This window comes from Boleophthalmus pectinirostris, unplaced genomic scaffold (assembly GCF_026225935.1).
Source record: "Boleophthalmus pectinirostris isolate CB_2022bp ecotype Guang Dong unplaced genomic scaffold, ASM2622593v1 HiC_scaffold_14, whole genome shotgun sequence".
In the NCBI taxonomy this organism is placed as follows: Eukaryota; Metazoa; Chordata; class Actinopteri; order Gobiiformes; family Gobiidae; genus Boleophthalmus; species Boleophthalmus pectinirostris.
The window spans coordinates 3,547,252-3,567,252 of NW_026571047.1; the positions used below are offsets into that span (position 1 = coordinate 3,547,252).

Sequence of the window (20,001 nt, forward strand, 5' to 3'; positions counted from 1 at the left end):
AAACCTTTGTCTTGTAGAGGAATATGTGGTGTGGAGAGGGAATTGACACGAATGAAACAAGGAACATAAAGAACGACTAAATTAATCCCACTCCCCTGTGTCATAATGTTGCAGCATTCATTCAGTACGAGCAACATGAAGACAAATGTTTCAAAACTTGACACACAAAAAATAACAGGCAGCAAAGAGAAGAGTCTAGAACAGCACGGACACTCTTATCTCACCAAAGAGTGAACGTTAAAATATTTTATTCATATTTGCTGAATATAAATGAAAATAGCGGGAAAATGTGAGTTGACTTAATTTTATTTGAAAGTATCCTTTTTCAGTGCACATACTGTCCAGATGATGGCGCCAGAGAGCCTGTGTTCTCTGTCACGTCCTCTGTCAGTGAATAAAGACTGTGCGCTCGGAGAGTCTAGTCATCTTTTGGTTCAACTGACTCAGAAGTGAACATGTCTGGCAGAGGAAAGGGAGGTAAAGGTCTGGGGAAAGGAGGCGCCAAGCGTCACCGTAAAGTTCTCCGTGATAACATCCAGGGCATCACCAAGCCCGCTATCCGCCGTCTGGCTCGTCGCGGCGGTGTCAAGCGTATCTCCGGTCTGATCTACGAGGAGACTCGCGGTGTGCTCAAGGTTTTCCTGGAGAACGTGATCCGTGACGGCCGTCACGTACACCGAGCACGCCAAGAGGAAGACCGTGACCGCCATGGACGTGGTGTACGCCCTGAAGAGACAGGGCCGCACTCTGTACGGCTTCGGAGGTTAAACTCTACTTCTCCTGGTGACACACAACGGCCCTTTTCAGGGCCACACACACATTTTCAAGAGCTCCTCTCTTAGAAAGCAAACTAATTAATATAGCTTACAAAAATAAATACATTTGCGTACATCTTCATGAATGTCATGATGCCGTATTCAAAGTCAGTTGTACTTATTTAGAATATTCGATATTCCCATTTGTTTTTCTCTTACACTTTCCTGAGCACAGTATATTAAGTGTAAAATTCAAGGTATGTGAGAAGTGCTCAGCGCGCTCACAGCTCTGCAGTGTGGTTATATTGTGCCATTAACTACATTGTAACCAAACTACGCATGAATGAATCATCCTGCGGAAAACACATGTCAACTTCAATTACAAGTATGGTTTACCTTGCAAAACAAATGCGCCTCAGACAGTGTAAACAATGTGAAATCTAAAGAATGATTTTTTGCAGAAAACTCGCGCTTCATTGCGCGTAAATCAACTGTCCTGCTCCTTTTGAGACGTGATCTTGACACACGCTTTATTGGGAAGCGCTCACGTGCTTCACGTTTATAGAAAGGTTAAAAACGTCATCTCTAGGCTATTCAAAATGGGCTGGGGGCTCTTTTGTCCGTTTCCCTCCTAAAATCACTGAAGACCGTACAGCCCCTCCCATAAACCCCCTGCACACCCCGCGCGCGTTCGGGCTTCACCAATCAGAGCGCAGCGAGGTCCAGATAAAAGCAGCGGCCGCGCTCCCGTCTTCTCAGTGTCCTGATCCCGATCAGAAACATGCCTGAACCCGCCAAGTCCGCGCCCAAGAAGGGCTCCAAGAAAGCCGTGACCAAGACCGCCGGGAAAGGCGGCAAGAAGAAGAGAAAGACCAGGAAGGAGAGCTACGCCATCTACGTGTACAAGGTGCTCAAGCAGGTCCACCCCGACACCGGCATCTCCTCCAAGGCCATGAGCATCATGAACTCTTTCGTCAACGACATCTTTGAGCGCATCGGCGGGGAGGCCTCCCGCCTGGCGCACTACAACAAGCGCTCCACCATCACCTCCAGGGAGATCCAGACCGCCGTGCGTCTCCTGCTGCCCGGAGAGCTGGCCAAGCACGCCGTGTCCGAGGGCACCAAGGCCGTCACCAAGTACACCAGCTCCAAGTAAACTGCTCCAACACAATATACACACACAACGGCTCTTTTAAGAGCCACACATTCTACTAAAGAGCTCCTCTGTTCTGTCTGTGTTCATGTCTTTAACTCTCCCTGAAGTCCTGTGTGCTTCTGGACATGTATGTTAGATAACTTTTTGTGGTGGAGCGTCTGACTCGTCTCCGTGTCATAGTCATTTTTTGGACAAACTAGAAAGACAAAAATAATTCTGAATCATGTAGAGCGGGTTCATATAAACATTTTATGACTAAAATGTCGAGATTCGCAGCAGTAGGTACAGAGAGGAGCCACAAGATCCTAAAGTCAGTCAGTCAGAAGGAGCTGGAAGAGCCTCCTGGAGAACTTCCTGTTTGGCACACGGCGGCTACAGCGTTAGATCTGTCCACTCATATATACAGTCTATGTACATATATACAGTCTATGGTTGCATGAAAATGATGATGTATAGAAAATGTCCAATAAAAAGGTTGAGTAATCATATTGTGTCTAAATGTGTTTGTTGACATCCAACACACATATTTAATGTTAGCTACTTTTAAACTCTTTGAGTTATCTGACCAACTGTATGTGATGTTTATAGTTTGTTTTACCCATATTGTTTAAGTATTTCAACAGGATAATTAAAAAAAACATGTTTTTGGAGGAACATGGAGTATTACATGCAAATGTCACAATGAAATTGCAAGAAAACAACCAAACCGGGTCATTTTTGACCAACTTATGCATCTAAGGGTTAATGTGGGTAGGTCTTACAGGTTTGTAACTAGCACCATTTGATTCCCTGACCCTGAAAATGTGGGTTTAGCAGTTAAAATCAACATTTCAACTTATTCAGAGGCTGAGATATTCCAAAAAGTGATTTTTGGCGGCCATTTTTTAAAAATCCAATATGGCCACCATAAAGACATGTGGGCAAATACAAACATTGATTTTCTGACTCCATAAACTATAACCTTTCCAAAAATATATAGGTTAGCAAATCCCCAAAAAATTCCCACTAAGGTCAAAAAATGAGAATAAGGAACTGGACTAATAATGGCAGTGTGTCAATGGACAATATGTAGCCTGTTGTCAGGATCACACTATTTCTACAGCAAATATGGCATCACAGCCTTTTTCAGCAGGTTTAACTATGGAAAAAAACAACCTGTAGGCTCCTGTCCCAGGGTAGTTTACAACCCAAGAAGGGTTAAAGATTAAAACAGGGTATTCTACCATTTAATATAATAATAATAATTAAAAAAAGCAGGAGCACAGAGGGCCTGAAGTCTGTAAACTTCATGTAGGACCTGATGTAGGACCTCATGTAGACTCTTGTGTGGGCCTATGGAGTGTGATGTGGTCAAAAGCGTATTTCATCTGGAACTGATCACAAAGTGAAATCACAAGCACTTTTGTTTAGTTTCATGATCTCATTTCACTTTGCTGCTGCAGTGAATGATTATTTTAATGTTTTATTATTTAGTCCTCGATTTGAAAAGTCAGTGTAATACTGATGAAAATCCAGTAACAAGACATGGATTTATTAATGCAGTTGTCTCTGTTATAAAAAGCTCTTTTCATTGAGTCTGTATAATAATTATTCATATAAATTAATATAATATAATAATAATGATGATGATGATTGGTAATTGTCCCTTTAGTCGGTGGATGTTTGCAGTTTCACTTCACATAGTGTTAGTCCCACATGAGGCTCCTGTTCAAGTCAGAGCTCCTCCTCTTGTCTGAACGCGGCCGCTCATTGGTGCGGCGCTGAAACGCACGCGCTCCCGCACATAAATACGCTGCGCTCTGTCTGTGTAGGTTCATTCTCTCACCACTTCACTGAGTCAAAGTGTAATCATGAGCGGAAGAGGCAAAACCGGAGGAAAGGCCCGCGCCAAGGCCAAGTCCCGCTCCTCCAGGGCCGGGCTGCAGTTCCCAGTGGGCCGTGTGCACAGGCTGCTCCGTAAAGGCAACTACGCGGAGCGCGTCGGCGCCGGAGCTCCCGTGTACCTGGCGGCCGTGCTCGAGTATCTGACCGCTGAGATCCTGGAGCTGGCGGGAAACGCGGCTCGTGACAACAAGAAAACCCGCATCATCCCCCGCCACCTGCAGCTGGCCGTCCGCAACGACGAGGAGCTCAACAAACTGCTGGGAGGAGTGACCATCGCTCAGGGAGGCGTGCTGCCCAACATCCAGGCTGTGCTGCTTCCCAAGAAGACCGAGAAGGCCAAGTAAAGACGCCCCGAGACTCGACTCACAACAACGGCTCTTTTAAGAGCCACAAAACTCTCAGAAAAGAGCACACTTTATAATTGTTTCAGACCATGGCAAATAACCATATGGGAACGGATTCAAAACCATGTACACTTGTCTTACATCAAAGTAACATGAGTGTTTTCTCGTGGTGGGAGAGGGCACTGGCTCTGTTTATGAACTCTACCTCATTCACTTTGAATGCATTCTAAAAAATTACACGTACAAAAGTTGCTGTTCTGACGCTGGCCAAAATCCGCGTGCAGTGTGGTCCGATCCAACAGCAGCGACTCCGCGCATATTTTAGACCCAATCTAAGGCTGCAGCTCAAAGTCCACACCGTTCACACAGGAGGGAGCCACAGTTCAGAGGAACGTGAGGACCGTGTGCGTGTGTGTGCGTGTGTCCTACTGCTTCATTTCCTGCCGTGGAGCGAAAGCCTCGCCCCCTCCACATCCGTCCTGCTCAGCTTCTCTTACTCACTTCAAAACCACTAGCTCCAATAGAAAGCGTTTCTGATGCGTCTCTGTGGGCGGCGCTCTGCGTCAGAGTATGACGCAGACCAATCACAGAGCCCGAGGCAGTGTGCGCGTGAGGCTGACCGTTTAAAAACGGCTCGTGTGCCGCTTTTCTCTGCACTTCCTTTTCTCTGTTCGTAGAAAGGACACTAAAAACATGGCCAGAACCAAGCAGACCGCGCGTAAATCCACCGGAGGCAAAGCCCCCAGGAAGCAGCTGGCCACAAAGGCCGCGCGTAAGAGCGCCCCGGCCACCGGAGGCGTCAAGAAGCCTCACCGTTACAGGCCCGGGACCGTGGCTCTGAGGGAGATCCGCCGTTACCAGAAATCCACCGAGCTGCTCATCCGCAAGCTGCCCTTCCAGCGCCTGGTCAGGGAGATCGCCCAGGACTTCAAGACCGACCTGCGCGCTTCCAGAGCTCCGCCGTCATGGCTCTGCAGGAGGCCAGTGAGGCCTACCTGGTGGGACTGTTCGAGGATACCAACCTGTGCGCCATCCACGCCAAGAGGGTCACCATCATGCCCAAAGACATCCAGCTGGCCCGGCGTATCCGCGGAGAGAGGGCTTAAAGCGTCTGCTTTGACCCCACAACACAACGGCTCTTTTAAGAGCCACCACACGTGAGAAAGAGCCGCTTTTTTGTACATGTTGTGACAGAGCGTAGCACAACCAACAAAATCCTAGGGTTTAGTCACACACACTGTAGGGCTGGTGAGGATACTGTTACGTTATACTTTCTGAAGAAAAAGTAGACTTCACTTTTTCATAAGGCGTAACCTCAGTAAACCGTGGCAGCCATTTCAGCACTCCGGTGAGCGACTTCCCCTGACGCAGAGGCTCTTGAACACGAGGCATCGATGTGGGACTGTCAGTTTTCCTGCCTTGACTTGAGTTTAGAACACTAAATAACAGAAAATAAGATTCCTATTATAAGTGTTTGAAATTGTATATTTATAAGCGCCATTGTGATGACTTATGGTGTAGGCAGCTGTTAATTTGAAAACTTCCACTAGGTGGAACAGCATTTTTAGCTTTTGGAGATGTAGACAGTTACTCAAATGAATGAAATGAATCAATGGAAAAAAACAAACTTTTGTGTTAAGAGGATTTTTCAAAACGTCTTAGGTAAAAACAGTTATTTTAGAAATAACTTCATCAGCAATTGTTCGTATATAATATATATGTTTAGGGTCTAAATGTGTTTCAAATAACAATGCCATTTTCTTAAAGGTAGTGTGCAGGACGCTCTGTATTTTAGAGCAATTATGCTGAAACTCTACATTTGACTTTAAAGAGCTCTGTAGTAGAGCGCTCAATGAGTTATATACATGTCCAGAAGCACACAGGACTTCAGGGAGAGTTAAAGACATGAACACAGAACAGAGGAGCTCTTTAGTAGAATGTGTGGCTCTTAAAAGAGCCGTTGTGTGTGTATATTGTGTTGGAGCAGTTTACTTGGAGCTGGTGTACTTGGTGACGGCCTTGGTGCCCTCGGACACGGCGTGCTTGGCCAGCTCTCCGGGCAGCAGGAGACGCACGGCGGTCTGGATCTCCCTGGAGGTGATGGTGGAGCGCTTGTTGTAGTGCGCCAGGCGGGAGGCCTCTCCCGCCGATGCGCTCAAAGATGTCGTTGACGAAAGAGTTCATGATGCTCATGGCCTTGGAGGAGATGCCGGTGTCGGGGTGGACCTGCTTGAGCACCTTGTACACGTAGATGGCGTAGCTCTCCTTCCTGGTCTTTCTCTTCTTCTTGCCGCCTTTCCCGGCGGTCTTGGTCACGGCTTTCTTGGAGCCCTTCTTGGGCGCGGACTTGGCGGGTTCAGGCATGTTTCTGATCGGGATCAGGACACTGAGAAGACGGGAGCGCGGCCGCTGCTTTTATCTGGACCTCGCTGCGCTCTGATTGGTGAAGCCCGAACGCGCGCGGGGTGTGCAGGGGGTTTATGGGAGGGGCTGTACGGTCTTCAGTGATTTTAGGAGGGAAACGGACAAAAGAGCCCCCAGCCCATTTTGAATAGCCTAGAGATGACGTTTTTAACCTTTCTATAAACGTGAAGCACGTGAGCGCTTCCCAATAAAGCGTGTGTCAAGATCACGTCTCAAAAGGAGCAGGACAGTTGATTTACGCGCAATGAAGCGCGAGTTTTCTGCAAAAAATCATTCTTTAGATTTCACATTGTTTACACTGTCTGAGGCGCATTTGTTTTGCAAGGTAAACCATACTTGTAATTGAAGTTGACATGTGTTTTCCGCAGGATGATTCATTCATGCGTAGTTTGGTTACAATGTAGTTAATGGCACAATATAACCACACTGCAGAGCTGTGAGCGCGCTGAGCACTTCTCACATACCTTGAATTTTACACTTAATATACTGTGCTCAGGAAAGTGTAAGAGAAAAACAAATGGGAATATCGAATATTCTAAATAAGTACAACTGACTTTGAATACGGCATCATGACATTCATGAAGATGTACGCAAATGTATTTATTTTTGTAAGCTATATTAATTAGTTTGCTTTCTAAGAGGAGGAGCTCTTGAAAATGTGTGTGGCCCTGAAAAGGGCCGTTGTGTGTCATCAGGAGAAGTAGAGTTTAACCTCCGAAGCCGTACAGAGTGCGGCCCTGTCTCTTCAGGGCGTACACCACGTCCATGGCGGTCACGGTCTTCCTCTTGGCGTGCTCGGTGTACGTGACGGCGTCACGGATCACGTTCTCCAGGAAAACCTTGAGCACACCGCGAGTCTCCTCGTAGATCAGACCGGAGATACGCTTGACACCGCCGCGACGAGCCAGACGGCGGATAGCGGGCTTGGTGATGCCCTGGATGTTATCACGGAGAACTTTACGGTGACGCTTGGCGCCTCCTTTCCCCAGACCTTTACCTCCCTTTCCTCTGCCAGACATGTTCACTTCTGAGTCAGTTGAACCAAAAGATGACTAGACTCTCCGAGCGCACAGTCTTTATTCACTGACAGAGGACGTGACAGAGAACACAGGCTCTCTGGCGCCATCATCTGGACAGTATGTGCACTGAAAAAACCGTTCAAATCAAAGATGAAGTCACACTTAGATTTATCGTTTACATGAGTTCACACGAGGCACCCAAATAAAACTATTGCACTGGTCTTAAATATGAAGAAGTGTAAAGTGAGCAGACTGTGTGCAGAGCTGCATTCAGTGCATCAACCTGAATTTTGAAAAAACGTATTTTTCAAAAGTTTACCATAGGCTTTATTTTAATATAATAATACTGTTTAATAATACTGTTTTACAGAGATCCTGTTTTGTCCCGACACTCAAAATGAATAATGTCTGCACATGTGATGAAAATGAGCATGTTTTACAATAACACTTGAAACAACATGTGCTTCTCCTAATATCATAATGTTTGTGCAAAAGAAATACACGTAGAAACTCAGAACTTTCAGAATTTACTTTCTAACATTTTAAATATGGTCTTATGTCCCGACAGTTTTCTCTGTACTTACTCTTATTTGAGTAGTAGTATTGGTTTTCTTTAGTAATTTTTTGGAGCAGTACTTTGTAGTTCTAAGTGAGTTAAATATTATTCTGAAGTAGTGTTACTCTTACATGAGTAAAATGTTTGGCCACTCTTCTAATGTGTGACCAGAGGTGAGATCTATGGAGAGGTGAGCCCTCTCACAGTCATGTTTGTAAAGGTATTTTTGAGAAATAGACTCACCTGTGATGGACTAAATGCAAGACAGACACTGTTAATGCCATATTGTGGCATTTCAAGTTCTACCATCTCCATGGAGATAAGCAGGCGACAGACCCGCCATATGAAATGTCACATACTGTACCTTCAGTGTTATTAATCAGTGTTATCAAGGAATAGACTCAATACTCTATACTGATTCCAATACCAAGATGCAAAGAAACACTCTTTATATAGACCAGGGGTGTCAAACGTACGGCCTGGGGGCCGGATCTGGCCTTCCAAGACCTTTAACCTGGCCCTCGGCTGATTTTCTACTAAAATATTTTAATTATATTTTCTATTAAAATCTTGGTAATTGTCTGTGGTGTTTATCACAGCAGTGTCTCCAGCGCCTCTGTACGTGGCCCCTCCCACCACAGCAGCACAAATGAAGACTTGTCTCTTTCCAAACGCTCTTAAAGGACGATCGTTTTGACTGTTAACCGTGACACCCTCATCAGAAAAATGTCCAACATGAGAAAAGAATGCAGGATTTTCCAAGAAAAATGGACTAAGAAAGAGTTCATCAATTAACAAAAGATTTCTATAATAGATTTGTGTTTCTCTGCACAAATATTTGAACTTATTGTTATTTTTAGGATATATATGCCATGAGTTTTCTAATCTGGCCCCTTTGGGATTAAAGTAGGTTGGATATGGCCCCCGGACCAAAATGAGTTCGACACCCCTGAGTTAGACAGTAGAATGTGATTTTCAGCATTAAATTGTAGTACTCTCTTTTCTATTCCCATGTGTCTTATATGTGTGTAATCCTCCATGGTCCAGTAGGTTCATAGTGTCCATGTGTGTATACTAGTCTATGTGCTCTTCTACTTGTTCTGTTATAGATTTTTTAATAACTTTGACATTCCTATATATAATGCAGTAACAGCCAATTCCAATCTGTTGTTTTGATACAAATTTAATATTTCACAAAATGGAGATGAACAGAGAGACATTCATTCACTAACCTGGACTTGACCTCAAAATAAAGAGATCAGGCAGTGACATGAGTCCTATAAAACCATGAGAGTACACATTTGCTCATCAAATACAGGTTCATTTCACAAACAGAGCATTACAAAGTGGTATTAAAGTAGGACACTTTCAAAAAGGATACTGGAGAGTTATTAGATTGTGTTGAAATCGGCCGGATGCCTCCAGTCGATCTCAAGTTTACAGTGAGGCGTCTCTAGTCAACTTTAAAGACGCTGTTCCTGATTTAACGAACTTTAAAAAAAAAACAACATAAAAAGCACTTTCCACAACTTTCAGAAACAAGAGCGAAGTTTTATCATCACTGTAATACTAACAACAGCCAGCATGCTAACAGTACACTTCCTGATTATCGAACAATAAAACTGTTTAGGATTATACATTTTATCTGTGCTCGGGCAAGACACAATCTGCTCAATTATGTGGGGAAAAAAACACAGGGGGGGGCACAAGGACTTTAAGTTTACAGAGGGCTGAGATAGGCCATATCTCCAGAAAGTTGAGATAGGCTGGTGTCTCCTAGTCGATCACATGTTTTTGCAGAGTTGAGATCGGCTGGTGTCTCTAGATCAGAGGTGCTCACACTTTTTTCATCATGCAAGCTACTTACAAAATGACCAAGTCAAAATGATCTACCTAATACAAAGCCAATCAAACTGCACTGAAACACTCTGTGTCCCTTTTTTGGACCCTCACCCACAGTTTGAGAACCCCTTCTTTCAGAGAACTTCCTCTGGCACTTTACACAAAACTGTGAAAAAAGTGAAGGAAGATTTTTAAACCTGTTTTTTAAAGTTCCAAACTGGAGTTGCATTCTTTTCTCGTTTTGCAGTGATATTTATCAGCCTCTACACATTTAACAAACCAAACGAACATTTTGTTAGACAAACTTCAGCCAAATGTGACAGTAGGTCTGTTCTGTAGATCCGCTCTATGCTGTAGACCTGCTTTGTGCCCAACACTGGAACACAAATTTAGACTGGTTTTTGCTTCACGTTTGGTCTTGCTCTTCTAATCAGCCGCACTGTGGGAGGGGCTTGTGTTCGCTGTACGCAGGAAGGAGCGAGAGCGTGAAAAGGCGAGGGGCGGCGTGCTGACGTGAGGCAGGTGGACAGGTAGGATGTTTAGGAAGTTGAACCTGCCCTGTGATGCACGCTGGTACACGAGGGCACACGCTGTTGCAGACGAGCCGTGCGTAGGGAGCGTGTGTGTTTGTGATGTGACGTAGAGTCTCCGCGGGTTTCAAATGAGCGCACAGGCTGCACTGAGACGACCCACACGCTCCTGCACCCGCTACAAGTTTATTACCAACAGCAGCGGCCGGAATGAAATATGATCACACTTGTTGAGTGTCAGACCTTGAGTGAGAGACAAGACCGAGTCCAAACAAGATCGAGTCTGAGACGAGACACAGAGATCTACCCACACGACCTTGACGATCGACTAGCAGATCGTGATCGACTGGTAGATCGCGACCGATGTATTGAGCACCCCTGATCTAGAGAGTAGAGATAGGCTGGTGTCTGTAGAGAGTAGGGATAGGCTGGTGTCTGTAGAGAGTAGGATAGATAGGTGGTGGTGTCTGTAGAGAGTAGAGATAGGCTGGTGTCTGTAGAGAGTAGAGATAGGCTGGTGTCTGTAGAGAGTAGAGATAGGCTGGTGTCTGTAGAGGCTGGTGTCTGTAGAGAGTAGAGATAGGCTGGTGTCTGTAGAGAGTAGGCTGGTGTGTAGAGAGTAGGCTGGTGTCTGTAGAGAGTAGAGATAGGCTGGTGTCTGTAGAGAGTAGAGATAGGCTGGTGTCTGTAGAGAGTAGAGATAGGCTGGTGTCTGTAGAGAGTAGAGATAGGCTGGTGTCTGTAGAGAGTAGAGATAGGCTGGTGTCTGTAGAGAGTTGGGATAGGCTGGTGTCTGTAGAGAGTAGAGATAGGCTGGTGTCTGTAGAGAGTAGAGATAGGCTGGTGTCTGTAGAGAGTAGAGATAGGCTGGTGTCTGTAGAGAGTAGAGATAGGCTGGTGTCTGTAGAGAGTTGGGATAGGCTGGTGTCTGTAGAGAGTATAGGCTGGTGTCTGTAGAGAGTAGGGATAGGCTGGTGTCTGTAGAGAGTTGGGACAGGCTGGTGTCTGTAGAGAGTAGAGATAGGCTGGTGTCTGTAGAGAGTAGAGCTGGTGTCTGTAGAGAGTAGAGATAGGCTGGTGTCTGTAGAGAGTAGAGATAGGCTGGTGTCTGTAGAGAGTAGAGATAGGCTGGTGTCTGTAGAGAGTAGAGATAGGCTGGTGTCTGTAGAGAGTAGGGATAGGCTGGTGTCTGTAGAGAGTAGAGATAGGCTGGTGTCTGTAGAGAGTAGAGATAGGCTGGTGTCTGTAGAGAGTAGGGATAGGCTGGTGTCTGTAGAGAGTAGGCTGGTGTCTGTAGAGAGTGGCTGTGTCTGTAGAGAGTAGAGATAGGCTGGTGTCTGTAGAGAGTAGAGATAGGCTGGTGTCTGTAGAGAGTAGGATAGGCTGGTGTCTGTAGAGAGTAGAGATAGGCTGGTGTCTGTAGAGAGTAGAGATAGGCTGGTGTCTGTAGAGAGTAGAGATAGGCTGGTGTCTGTAGAGAGTAGGGATAGGCTGGTGTCTGTAGAGAGTAGGGATAGGCTGGTGTCTGTAGAGAGTAGAGATAGGCTGGTGTCTGTAGAGAGTAGGGATAGGCTGGTGTCTGTAGAGAGTAGGGATAGGCTGGTGTCTGTAGAGAGTTGGGACAGGCTGGTGTCTGTAGAGAGTAGGATAGGCTGGTGTCTGTAGAGAGTAGGGATAGGCTGGTGTCTGTAGAGAGTAGGGATAGGCTGGTGTCTGTAGAGAGTAGAGATAGGCTGGTGTCTGTAGAGAGAGTAGAGATAGGCTGGTGTCTGTAGAGAGTAGGGATAGGCTGGTGTCTGTAGAGAGTAGGGATAGGCTGGTGTCTGTAGAGAGTAGAGATAGGCTGGTGTCTGTAGAGAGTAGGGATAGGCTGGTGTCTGTAGAGAGTAGGGATAGGCTGGTGTCTGTAGAGAGTTGGGACAGGCTGGTGTCTGTAGAGAGTAGAGATAGGCTGTGTCTGTAGAGAGTAGGATAGGCTGTGTCTGTAGAGAGTAGGGATAGGCTGGTGTCTGTAGAGAGTAGGGATAGGCTGGTGTCTGTAGAGAGTAGAGATAGGCTGGTGTCTGTAGAGAGTAGGGATAGGCTGGTGTCTGTAGAGAGTAGGGATAGGCTGGTGTCTGTAGAGAGTAGGAGATAGGCTGTGTCTGTAGAGAGTAGGGATAGGCTGGTGTCTGTAGAGAGTTGGGATAGGCTGGTGTCTGTAGAGAGTAGGATAGGCTGGTGTCTGTAGAGAGTAGGGATAGGCCGGTGTCTCTAGTCGATCATGAGTTTCTGCAGAGAGTTGAGATAGGCCGGGATGAGGGAGCTGACGGACTCGTTGTCGTCGTTGAGGATCTTGTCTCCGTGTCCGTCAGAGCAGACGGAGCTGTTGGAGCGAACCATCCCAGGGTACGGCGTGCTGTAGCCCTGCGCACACAAACACAATTACACATTACATACCTGTGCACTTACTTCATTCATTCATTCATTTATTTATTTATTTTATTTTACAAATACATGTGTTATGCTTTGTAATCCTAAAAAAGTGAACTAACGGACATTTATGTGGATGTAACAACTACTCTTGCAGTAGTTTACAGAGGTGAGGAGTACAAAATCATTTGTAAGAAAATTCTACTCTACACACAACTTCACATCATTTGACTTGACTTAGTAATATACTGCACAGTGTAACAGTATTCTTACTTGAGTAATATATTCTACAGTGTGACAGAACTTTCACTTTAGTAATATGTTGTACTGTGTAACAGTACTTTTACTTGAGTAATCTACTGTACAGTATAACAGTACTTTTACTTGAGTAATCTACTGTACAGTGTAACAGTACTTTTACTTGAGTAATATACTGTACCCTGTAACAATATTCTTACTTGAGTAATATACTGTACAGTGTAACAGTACTTTTACTTGAGTAATCTACTGTACAGTGTAACAGTACTTTTACTTGAGTAATATACTGTACCCTGTAACAATACTCTTACTTGAGTAATCTACTGTACAGTGTAACAGTACTTTTACTTGAGTAATATACTGTACCCTGTAACAATATTCTTACTTGAGTAATATACTGTACAGTGTAACAGTACTTTTACTTGAGTAATATACTGTACCCTGTAACAATATTCTTACTTGAGTAATATACTGTACAGTGTAACAGTACTTTTACTTGAGTAATATACTGTACCCTGTAACAATATTCTTTCTTGAGTAATATACTGTACAGTGTAACAGTACTTTTACTTGAGTAATCTACTGTACAGTGTAACAGTACTTTTACTTGAGTAATATACTGTACCCTGTAACAATACTCTTACTTGAGTAATCTACTGTACAGTGTAACAGTACTTTTACTTGAGTAATCTACTGTGCAGTGTAACAGTACTTTTACTTGAGTAATATACTCAGTACTCTTAGTTGAGTAAAAGTAAGTGTAAAAGTGACAAACGTTTTATGTTGACAGTATAAAATGATTTTCACGGTTCCTGCAAATATGACTTCACATTCATGTTTGGATTCATTAATATTATAAATTATTAATTTATTAATAGTTTCTTCTACCAGATTTGATGCATGATTTCATCTTCTGTCCATTTGTCCATCATGTCCAGTTATAATAACTTAACTCATGAGTAGCTTCCCCCGATCCAAGACATTTGTTGGACTACTTCTTTGTACTATAACTATAGTATTAGTATATTATTTTGAAGTAACTGCGCATTTTTGGCTTCCTTTACTCAACTCTACTCTAAATATGTAGGATTAGGGCTAAGCAAAAATATTAAAATATTTATATATCGTATCCTTTAATGTGATCATACACTATCTATATTGTGGGCTGCTGTATCGATATATATCGCCAAGAATATTTTTTGGTTTATTTTACTGAATTATTTTGTCACAGCACTACAGTTTTGAAGCTTGTTCAGAGGAAGGAAACTCGTTTCTACGCATTTGACATTTTCACTGTTTTGATGATTAAAATGTTTCATATGAACTTTGCACAGGAAGTGGTTTAACAAAGACTTTTAGTGTCACAACCACAATGTAGCCATTATTTTTTTTATTGAACTGCAACAAATCAATTTGAAATATACTGAATGGAAAGTGCACGGTATCGAAATATGTATCATATTGTGGTCTGTTTATTGAAGTATGTATCATATTGGCAATTTTTTAATACCCAGCCCTATGTAGGATTACTCCAAAATGTGAACAGATTTTATGTTTAATGAGGAAACTACTTTAGAATTAAAAACAGGCATTCTGACTGTGAGCGGGGTTACCTGTCCATAGATCTGACTAGTAACTTGGTCTGGTTTGGCCTTCATGAAGATAGAAAGGTTTAAAGCCAGACTGTGAAACATCCAGGACAAACCAACAACATCACCACCAGAAAAGTTACACAATGCAATTTAAATCAGAACAATCGTTTCACTGTCATCGTACAGTGAATGGAGACCTCAGGTGGACATTGGCGGTACTACATGTCTGAGATCTTTTGTACGCCTTAGGACTTACTGAGGAGTATCCTTTGCTGAAGCTGCCTCGGCGCTTGGTTCTGATCTTGGTGAGGGTGGACTCTGCGATGTCGGCGCGCTCCTCTGCGTTGTCCAGCTCGTGCACCATCTTCCTGTACTTGGTCAGGTTCATGTTGGCCTGCTCCTCCTGCACACGAGCAAAAACGAAAGCACACATACTGAGTCCTGCTCGGGTCTGCTCTTCTGAAAGCATCATAGTTGTTCAGAATGTATTTGGTTACATTATTTACTGTATACTCCCAGAGGTGGATAATACTCAGTTACACTTAACTTAGTAACCTTTAAAATAAATTGTACTTTTCAGAGTACATTTTAAGCAGCATATTTTTTACTCCTGCTTGAGTCATATTTTTGATGAAGTAACAGTAATCTTACAGTCTTACTTGAGTAAAGGTTGTACTTCCCAACATGAGTAAGTCTAAAGTGACAAAAGCTTTAAGTGACAATATGAAATTATATGAACATTTGCCAAACTTTGGGGGCAGGAGTGCTACTTGGATGAACAAAAACTGAAGACTTGTGCTTTTGGTGTTCTTCAGTGTAGGGAACGGTCTCAAATACAAAGTAGAAAAAAACTGAGGCACTCAAAAAGTACAAAATAAAAAGCCATCAGGGCAACACTGTTTGCCCTGCGCAGCCCTACATATGACTGTGTGACCCAATAACATGTATGAGGAGTTTTCTAGAGTCTGTGTCTGTTGGGTCTAACTTTCTTCAGGCTGCAGTGAGCCTCAGTCTGTCCCAGCCCCAATGCCTCCACATGGGCCTCTGTCACAGCCCTGCACCTGGTCACCGCACTGGACTCAACACCAACATCACCTCCCTCACCCCCCATGACCAGAGTGCACTCTTATGCACCCCCACCCCTGCCCCCCTCCCTGGCTATTTACCGCAGGTCTGTGATCACAGAAAGTGCAATAAATACAACAAAACCTTATTTGACCCCCTTATTTTCTGTCTAAGTTTCTGCTTAAGTTTCTGTCTTAAATCTTTCCTCTGTGAGTTTGTTTATGTGACTTTGGACATTTGAAATTACCACTAAAATTGTAAAACAGCTGTAGACGCTCCACCTGACTTCCTCAGTCACTCTTTCCTTCACACTTTCATGCCTCATAATACCAAACCCATATTGGCCACATTTTGAAGTTCAGAGAGCGTTTCTACCCAAATACATATACATTTTCTATGTAAATTAATTGTAAATTAGTGTGGACTTGTTCGTAGCTGGTGGTTGGTGAATTTAGGACAACTGTCACTTAAGAAGGAATGCTTAAAAATGTTTTGTGAATCTGGCACAGAGTCTCTCAGCATCTTCTGAAAGTGGGAGATATGAACAGTGTTTAAGAAAAGATTCATGAATGAGGCCCAATAACGTCTTGAATACACAAGAATAAATATGGCTCAAACAGGCACGAATCACTCTAGGCACAACTTCAGAGGGTCAATGAAAATCTCGTGGACATGGTGTCTGGTCTCATGGTGAGTACGTACGGCCTCCTCCACTTGTCTCTTGTAGGCCTTCATCTTGCTCTGCAGCCTCTCCACCAGCTCCTGCAGTCGGGCCTGGTTCTTGTGGTCCTCCTCGCTCTGGAACAGCAGCTCTTTGAGGCGCCTCTCGTTCTTTCTCAGACTCTTCACCGTGTCAGAGTGACGGGCTTGCTCCGCCTCCAGCTCCGCCTCCAGCTCCTTTATCTGCACGGGATCATAAGAGCAGTACCACAAGGATTTATAAAAGTATTTCTGAACTACAATGTTTCACTTGTACTTGCATAAGTCTCTCCTGGGTGCTTGTGGGTGCTACCTTGGCCACTAGTTTGTGGGTGCTTGTAGGTGCTACCTTGCCTCTAGTCTATGGGTGCTTGTTGTTGCTTGTGGGTGCTACTTTGACCTCTAGTCTGTGGCTGATTGTGGGAGCTACCTTGGTGTATAGTGTGTGGGTTCCTGTGGGTGCTACTTTGGTCTCTAGTTTCTGGGTGCTTCTGGGTTCCTGTGGGTGCTACTTTGGTCTCTAGTTTCTGGGTGCTTCTGGGTTCCTGTGGGTGCTACTTTGGTCTCTAGTCTGTGGGTGCTTGTGGCTGCGTGTGGGTGCTACCTTGGCACCTAATCTGTGGGTACTTGTGGCTGCGTGTGGGTGCTACCTTGGCATCTAGTTTGTGAGTGTTTGTGGGTGCTTGCAGGTGCTACCTTGGCCTCCAGTTTATGGGTGAGCTTCTTGCCCCCCTTGAAAGCGCTCTGCTCAGCTTCGTCCAGCCGTGTGGTCAGGTCTTTGATCTGGGCCTCCAGACTCTTCTTCACCCTCTCCAGATGCAGAGAGTGCTCCTGCTCCACACGCAGCTCCTCACTCACTCTGGACAGCTGACGACAACAACAGAGACAAATCCTTTATTTTATACATTAAACAAACACAAATTTGACTTTTCATATTTGCAATTGCACAGTTGTACAGTTTTACAGGTACCACAATCACACCTGAACCTGAGTTACCAGTGCCTTAACTTTTTGTCTCATTCTCAGCTTATGGACAGAACAGGCCTCACGTGAAAGCTCACAACCTCCAGAATTCCCTCCCTGAGCTGCAAAGGCTGCACTAGCACTGACCCATGATGCTGCAGGAGCTGGAGTTTACGTAGTGACCATTCAGATCAGAGAGAGACATTTTAGGTTTAAACACACTGAATTTCAGAACTGAAACTGGAAACACAAATGTGAGGCTCATTGTGCTTTCTGATAGGAAAGTTGAATCATGTTGAGAATGAAAACAACAAAATAGAACATAAACAATTTGTCTGCCCAGTGTTTTTGTATAGAAGAGTACATTAGCATTACAATTGTTATCAGTAAAAGCTTTATTTCCATCTGCACAGAAAAAAAATTACTTTTTAATTAAACTCTACTGCTGGATTATCAGGGAGAATGTCAGTTTTAAGTAAAATGTACTTACATCCATGATTAACAGTCATGAAATTACTGAGTAACTGTTACTCAATTTTTGAAAAGTTAGAAGTCATATTTGTGTAAATAAATTAAATAAAATATATATTACTTGCATTGTCGTTATTAATTGCATTGCTGTTATTTTTTAAGTATTTCTGAACTACAATGTTTCACTTATACTTGCATCAACAGACACAGTACTTGGAGTCTCCCCTGGGTGCCTGCGGGTGTTACCTTTACCTCTGTTATGTGGGTTCTTGTGGTTGCATGTGGGTGCTACTTTGGCGTCTATTTTGTGGATACTTGTGGATTCTTATGGGTGCTACTCTCTAGTCAGACTGGTCTCTAGTCTGTGGGTGCCTGTGGGTGCTATCTTGGCCTCTAGTTTGTGGGTTCTTGTGGGTGCTACTTTGGTCTCTATAGTCTGTGGGTGCTTGTGGTTGTTTGTGGGTGCTACTCAGGTATCAAACAAAAAATGAACAAATAAAAGCTACTCATTTGAGGCTGGGGTGATGATGTAAAGCACTTTGAGCCTCAAAGGTGGAAAAGCCCTGTATGAAAATGTGACTATTTATAATATAAATATTAGACATATATTTGCTTCATTATTTCATCACAGCAATGCAATTAATTATGACCATATATTATTATTATTATTATTATTATTATTACTTTATTTTTATTGTATTTTTTTCAGTGTGGTTACATAAATAGGTTATGTTTATGGAATAAAAAATCTAAATCTTATGGTTCTTACTGTTCCTTCCGTATGTTTCCTTTTAAAGTGTTAGGTGTTAGTAGTAAGTGTGTACGATGTTAAACTGTGGTCGTGTCGTGTTGTGTTGTGTCGTGTCTGTACCTCAGCGTGAGCTTTCTTGGTCTTCTCCGTTGACCCCCGCAGCTCAGCCTGGACCTCCTCGTGCTCCTGCTGCAAAGTCTGGACGTCCACCTCCAGCTTCCTCCGCACGCTCAGGGCATTCTGGAGCTGCACCGGTGACAAACAGAACGCACTTCAGTGTCTATGAGAATACACTTGACTACTGTGATTTCACATGAGCAGTATAACGGCAAAGTCACAGTAAACCAGAGGTGCCCAAAGTATATAAACTATGTATCAGTACCTGAGTAGAAGTATAAATACACCTGCTCAAATATTACTCCTATGCAAGCAAAAGTAGCCCTGTATTCAAAGTACTTTTGACTTTGACACCCGCCAGTCTGTCCTTCTTTGCTGCTCCTGGCGTCCTGCACCTGCCAGTCTGTCCTCAATTGCTGATCCTGGCGTCCTGCACCTGCCGGTTTGTCCTCCTGTCCTGCTCCTGGCGTCCTGCACCTGCCAGTCTGTCCTCAATTTCTGCTCCTGGCATCCTGCACCTGCCAGTCCACCCTCCCACACTGCTCCTGCCCTCCTGTCGCTCCTGTCATCTCTCAGTCTGCGCTGCGTTGTTGTGTTGAAGTCCCTCGGGTGTCCACTAGGGGGCTGACCTGGGTGCTGAGGTGGCTGCATTTGTCGTTGGCCTCTTGGACCTGGTTCTCCAGAGTCTTGCGGTTTCTCTCAGAACTGTCCAAGGCGGCGCGCGTCTCCTCCGCCTCGCCCAGCAGCACTGTGACCCGTCTCTCCAGCGCTGCCTGCTCCTCCTGCTGCTGCTCGTGGGCCCGCACCTCCTCCTCCAGCTGGGCCTGTAGGTCCTGTGAACGTACACCTACTGTTAGTATCTGTTTAAAAGGTTTTGTGTGTAGGTTTTGCTCCTGTGGTTAAAAGTGTAACTACAAACACGGCTGAGATCATCACAGCAATAACACAACTGAGACACACACACAAACACAGAGCGTAATCACTTTGGACTTAAGACCAAAACAAACAACGTACAGGGTGTCCCAAAAATTTTGACATCATTCCGCAGGCCAATAATTTTAGCAGTTCTTGTTGAAATAACCTTAATTTCAGAAACAGATGAAGATTTTATATTTATTAATGTTTAATTTTGGTTTTGTTTTCAGGTTGAGCCGTTCACTCCC

The 20,001-nt window shown here is 44.2% G+C and overlaps 6 protein-coding genes across 7 annotated transcripts in view; 2 read left to right on the forward strand and 4 right to left on the reverse strand.

Moving 5' to 3' along the window:
- LOC129407898 (myosin-7-like) overlaps positions 1 to 137 on the reverse strand; it is a 7,544-nt gene extending 7,407 nt beyond the window's left edge. The window contains exon 1 of the mRNA XM_055150480.1: positions 129 to 137. Coding sequence (XP_055006455.1) covers positions 129 to 137 — 9 coding nt within the window. The remainder of the gene's footprint in view (positions 1 to 128) is intronic.
- Positions 138 to 880: 743 nt separating this feature from the next.
- Positions 881 to 2,197, forward strand: LOC129407850 (histone H2B 1/2-like). Its single transcript, XM_055150205.1, has one exon. It carries the CDS (start codon positions 1,537 to 1,539, stop codon positions 1,909 to 1,911), a length of 375 nt encoding a protein of 124 aa, XP_055006180.1. The 5' UTR covers positions 881 to 1,536; the 3' UTR covers positions 1,912 to 2,197.
- Positions 2,198 to 3,642: 1,445 nt separating this feature from the next.
- LOC129407847 (histone H2A) lies at positions 3,643 to 4,150 on the forward strand. The gene has a single exon (XM_055150202.1). The coding sequence runs from the start codon at positions 3,762 to 3,764 to the stop codon at positions 4,137 to 4,139; it is 378 nt and encodes a 125-aa protein (XP_055006177.1). The 5' UTR covers positions 3,643 to 3,761; the 3' UTR covers positions 4,140 to 4,150.
- A 1,977-nt stretch (positions 4,151 to 6,127) lies between these two features.
- On the reverse strand, positions 6,128 to 7,122 carry LOC129407852 (histone H2B 1/2-like). The gene is given in 2 exon segments (XM_055150207.1): positions 6,128 to 6,286; positions 6,288 to 7,122. Coding segments are annotated over 2 exon segments (375 nt in total). The 5' UTR covers positions 6,504 to 7,122.
- A 100-nt stretch (positions 7,123 to 7,222) lies between these two features.
- LOC129407853 (histone H4) lies at positions 7,223 to 7,634 on the reverse strand. The gene has a single exon (XM_055150208.1). The coding sequence runs from the start codon at positions 7,580 to 7,582 to the stop codon at positions 7,271 to 7,273; it is 312 nt and encodes a 103-aa protein (XP_055006183.1). The 5' UTR covers positions 7,583 to 7,634; the 3' UTR covers positions 7,223 to 7,270.
- Positions 7,635 to 12,731: 5,097 nt separating this feature from the next.
- Positions 12,732 to 20,001, reverse strand: part of LOC110175801 (myosin-16-like) — an 86,346-nt gene continuing 79,076 nt past the window's right edge. For both annotated transcript variants that reach the window (XM_055150196.1, XM_020942014.2), the window contains exons 17-22: positions 19,468 to 19,671; positions 18,842 to 18,967; positions 17,233 to 17,403; positions 16,540 to 16,740; positions 15,029 to 15,175; positions 12,732 to 12,916 (exon numbers count right to left, since the gene is read on the reverse strand). In XM_055150196.1, coding sequence (XP_055006171.1) covers positions 12,764 to 12,916; positions 15,029 to 15,175; positions 16,540 to 16,740; positions 17,233 to 17,403; positions 18,842 to 18,967; positions 19,468 to 19,671 — 1,002 coding nt within the window. In that variant the 3' untranslated portion in view covers positions 12,732 to 12,763. The remainder of the gene's footprint in view (positions 12,917 to 15,028; positions 15,176 to 16,539; positions 16,741 to 17,232; positions 17,404 to 18,841; positions 18,968 to 19,467; positions 19,672 to 20,001) is intronic.

What these genes read in the sequence shown, in the direction of transcription:
- LOC129407850 (XM_055150205.1), top strand. Translation starts at nt 1,537, where the DNA reads ATGCCTGAACCCGCCAAGTCCGCGCCCAAGAAGGGCTCCAAGAAAGCC.
- LOC129407847 (XM_055150202.1), top strand. Translation starts at nt 3,762, where the DNA reads ATGAGCGGAAGAGGCAAAACCGGAGGAAAGGCCCGCGCCAAGGCCAAG.
- LOC129407853 (XM_055150208.1), bottom strand. Translation starts at nt 7,582, where the DNA reads ATGTCTGGCAGAGGAAAGGGAGGTAAAGGTCTGGGGAAAGGAGGCGCC.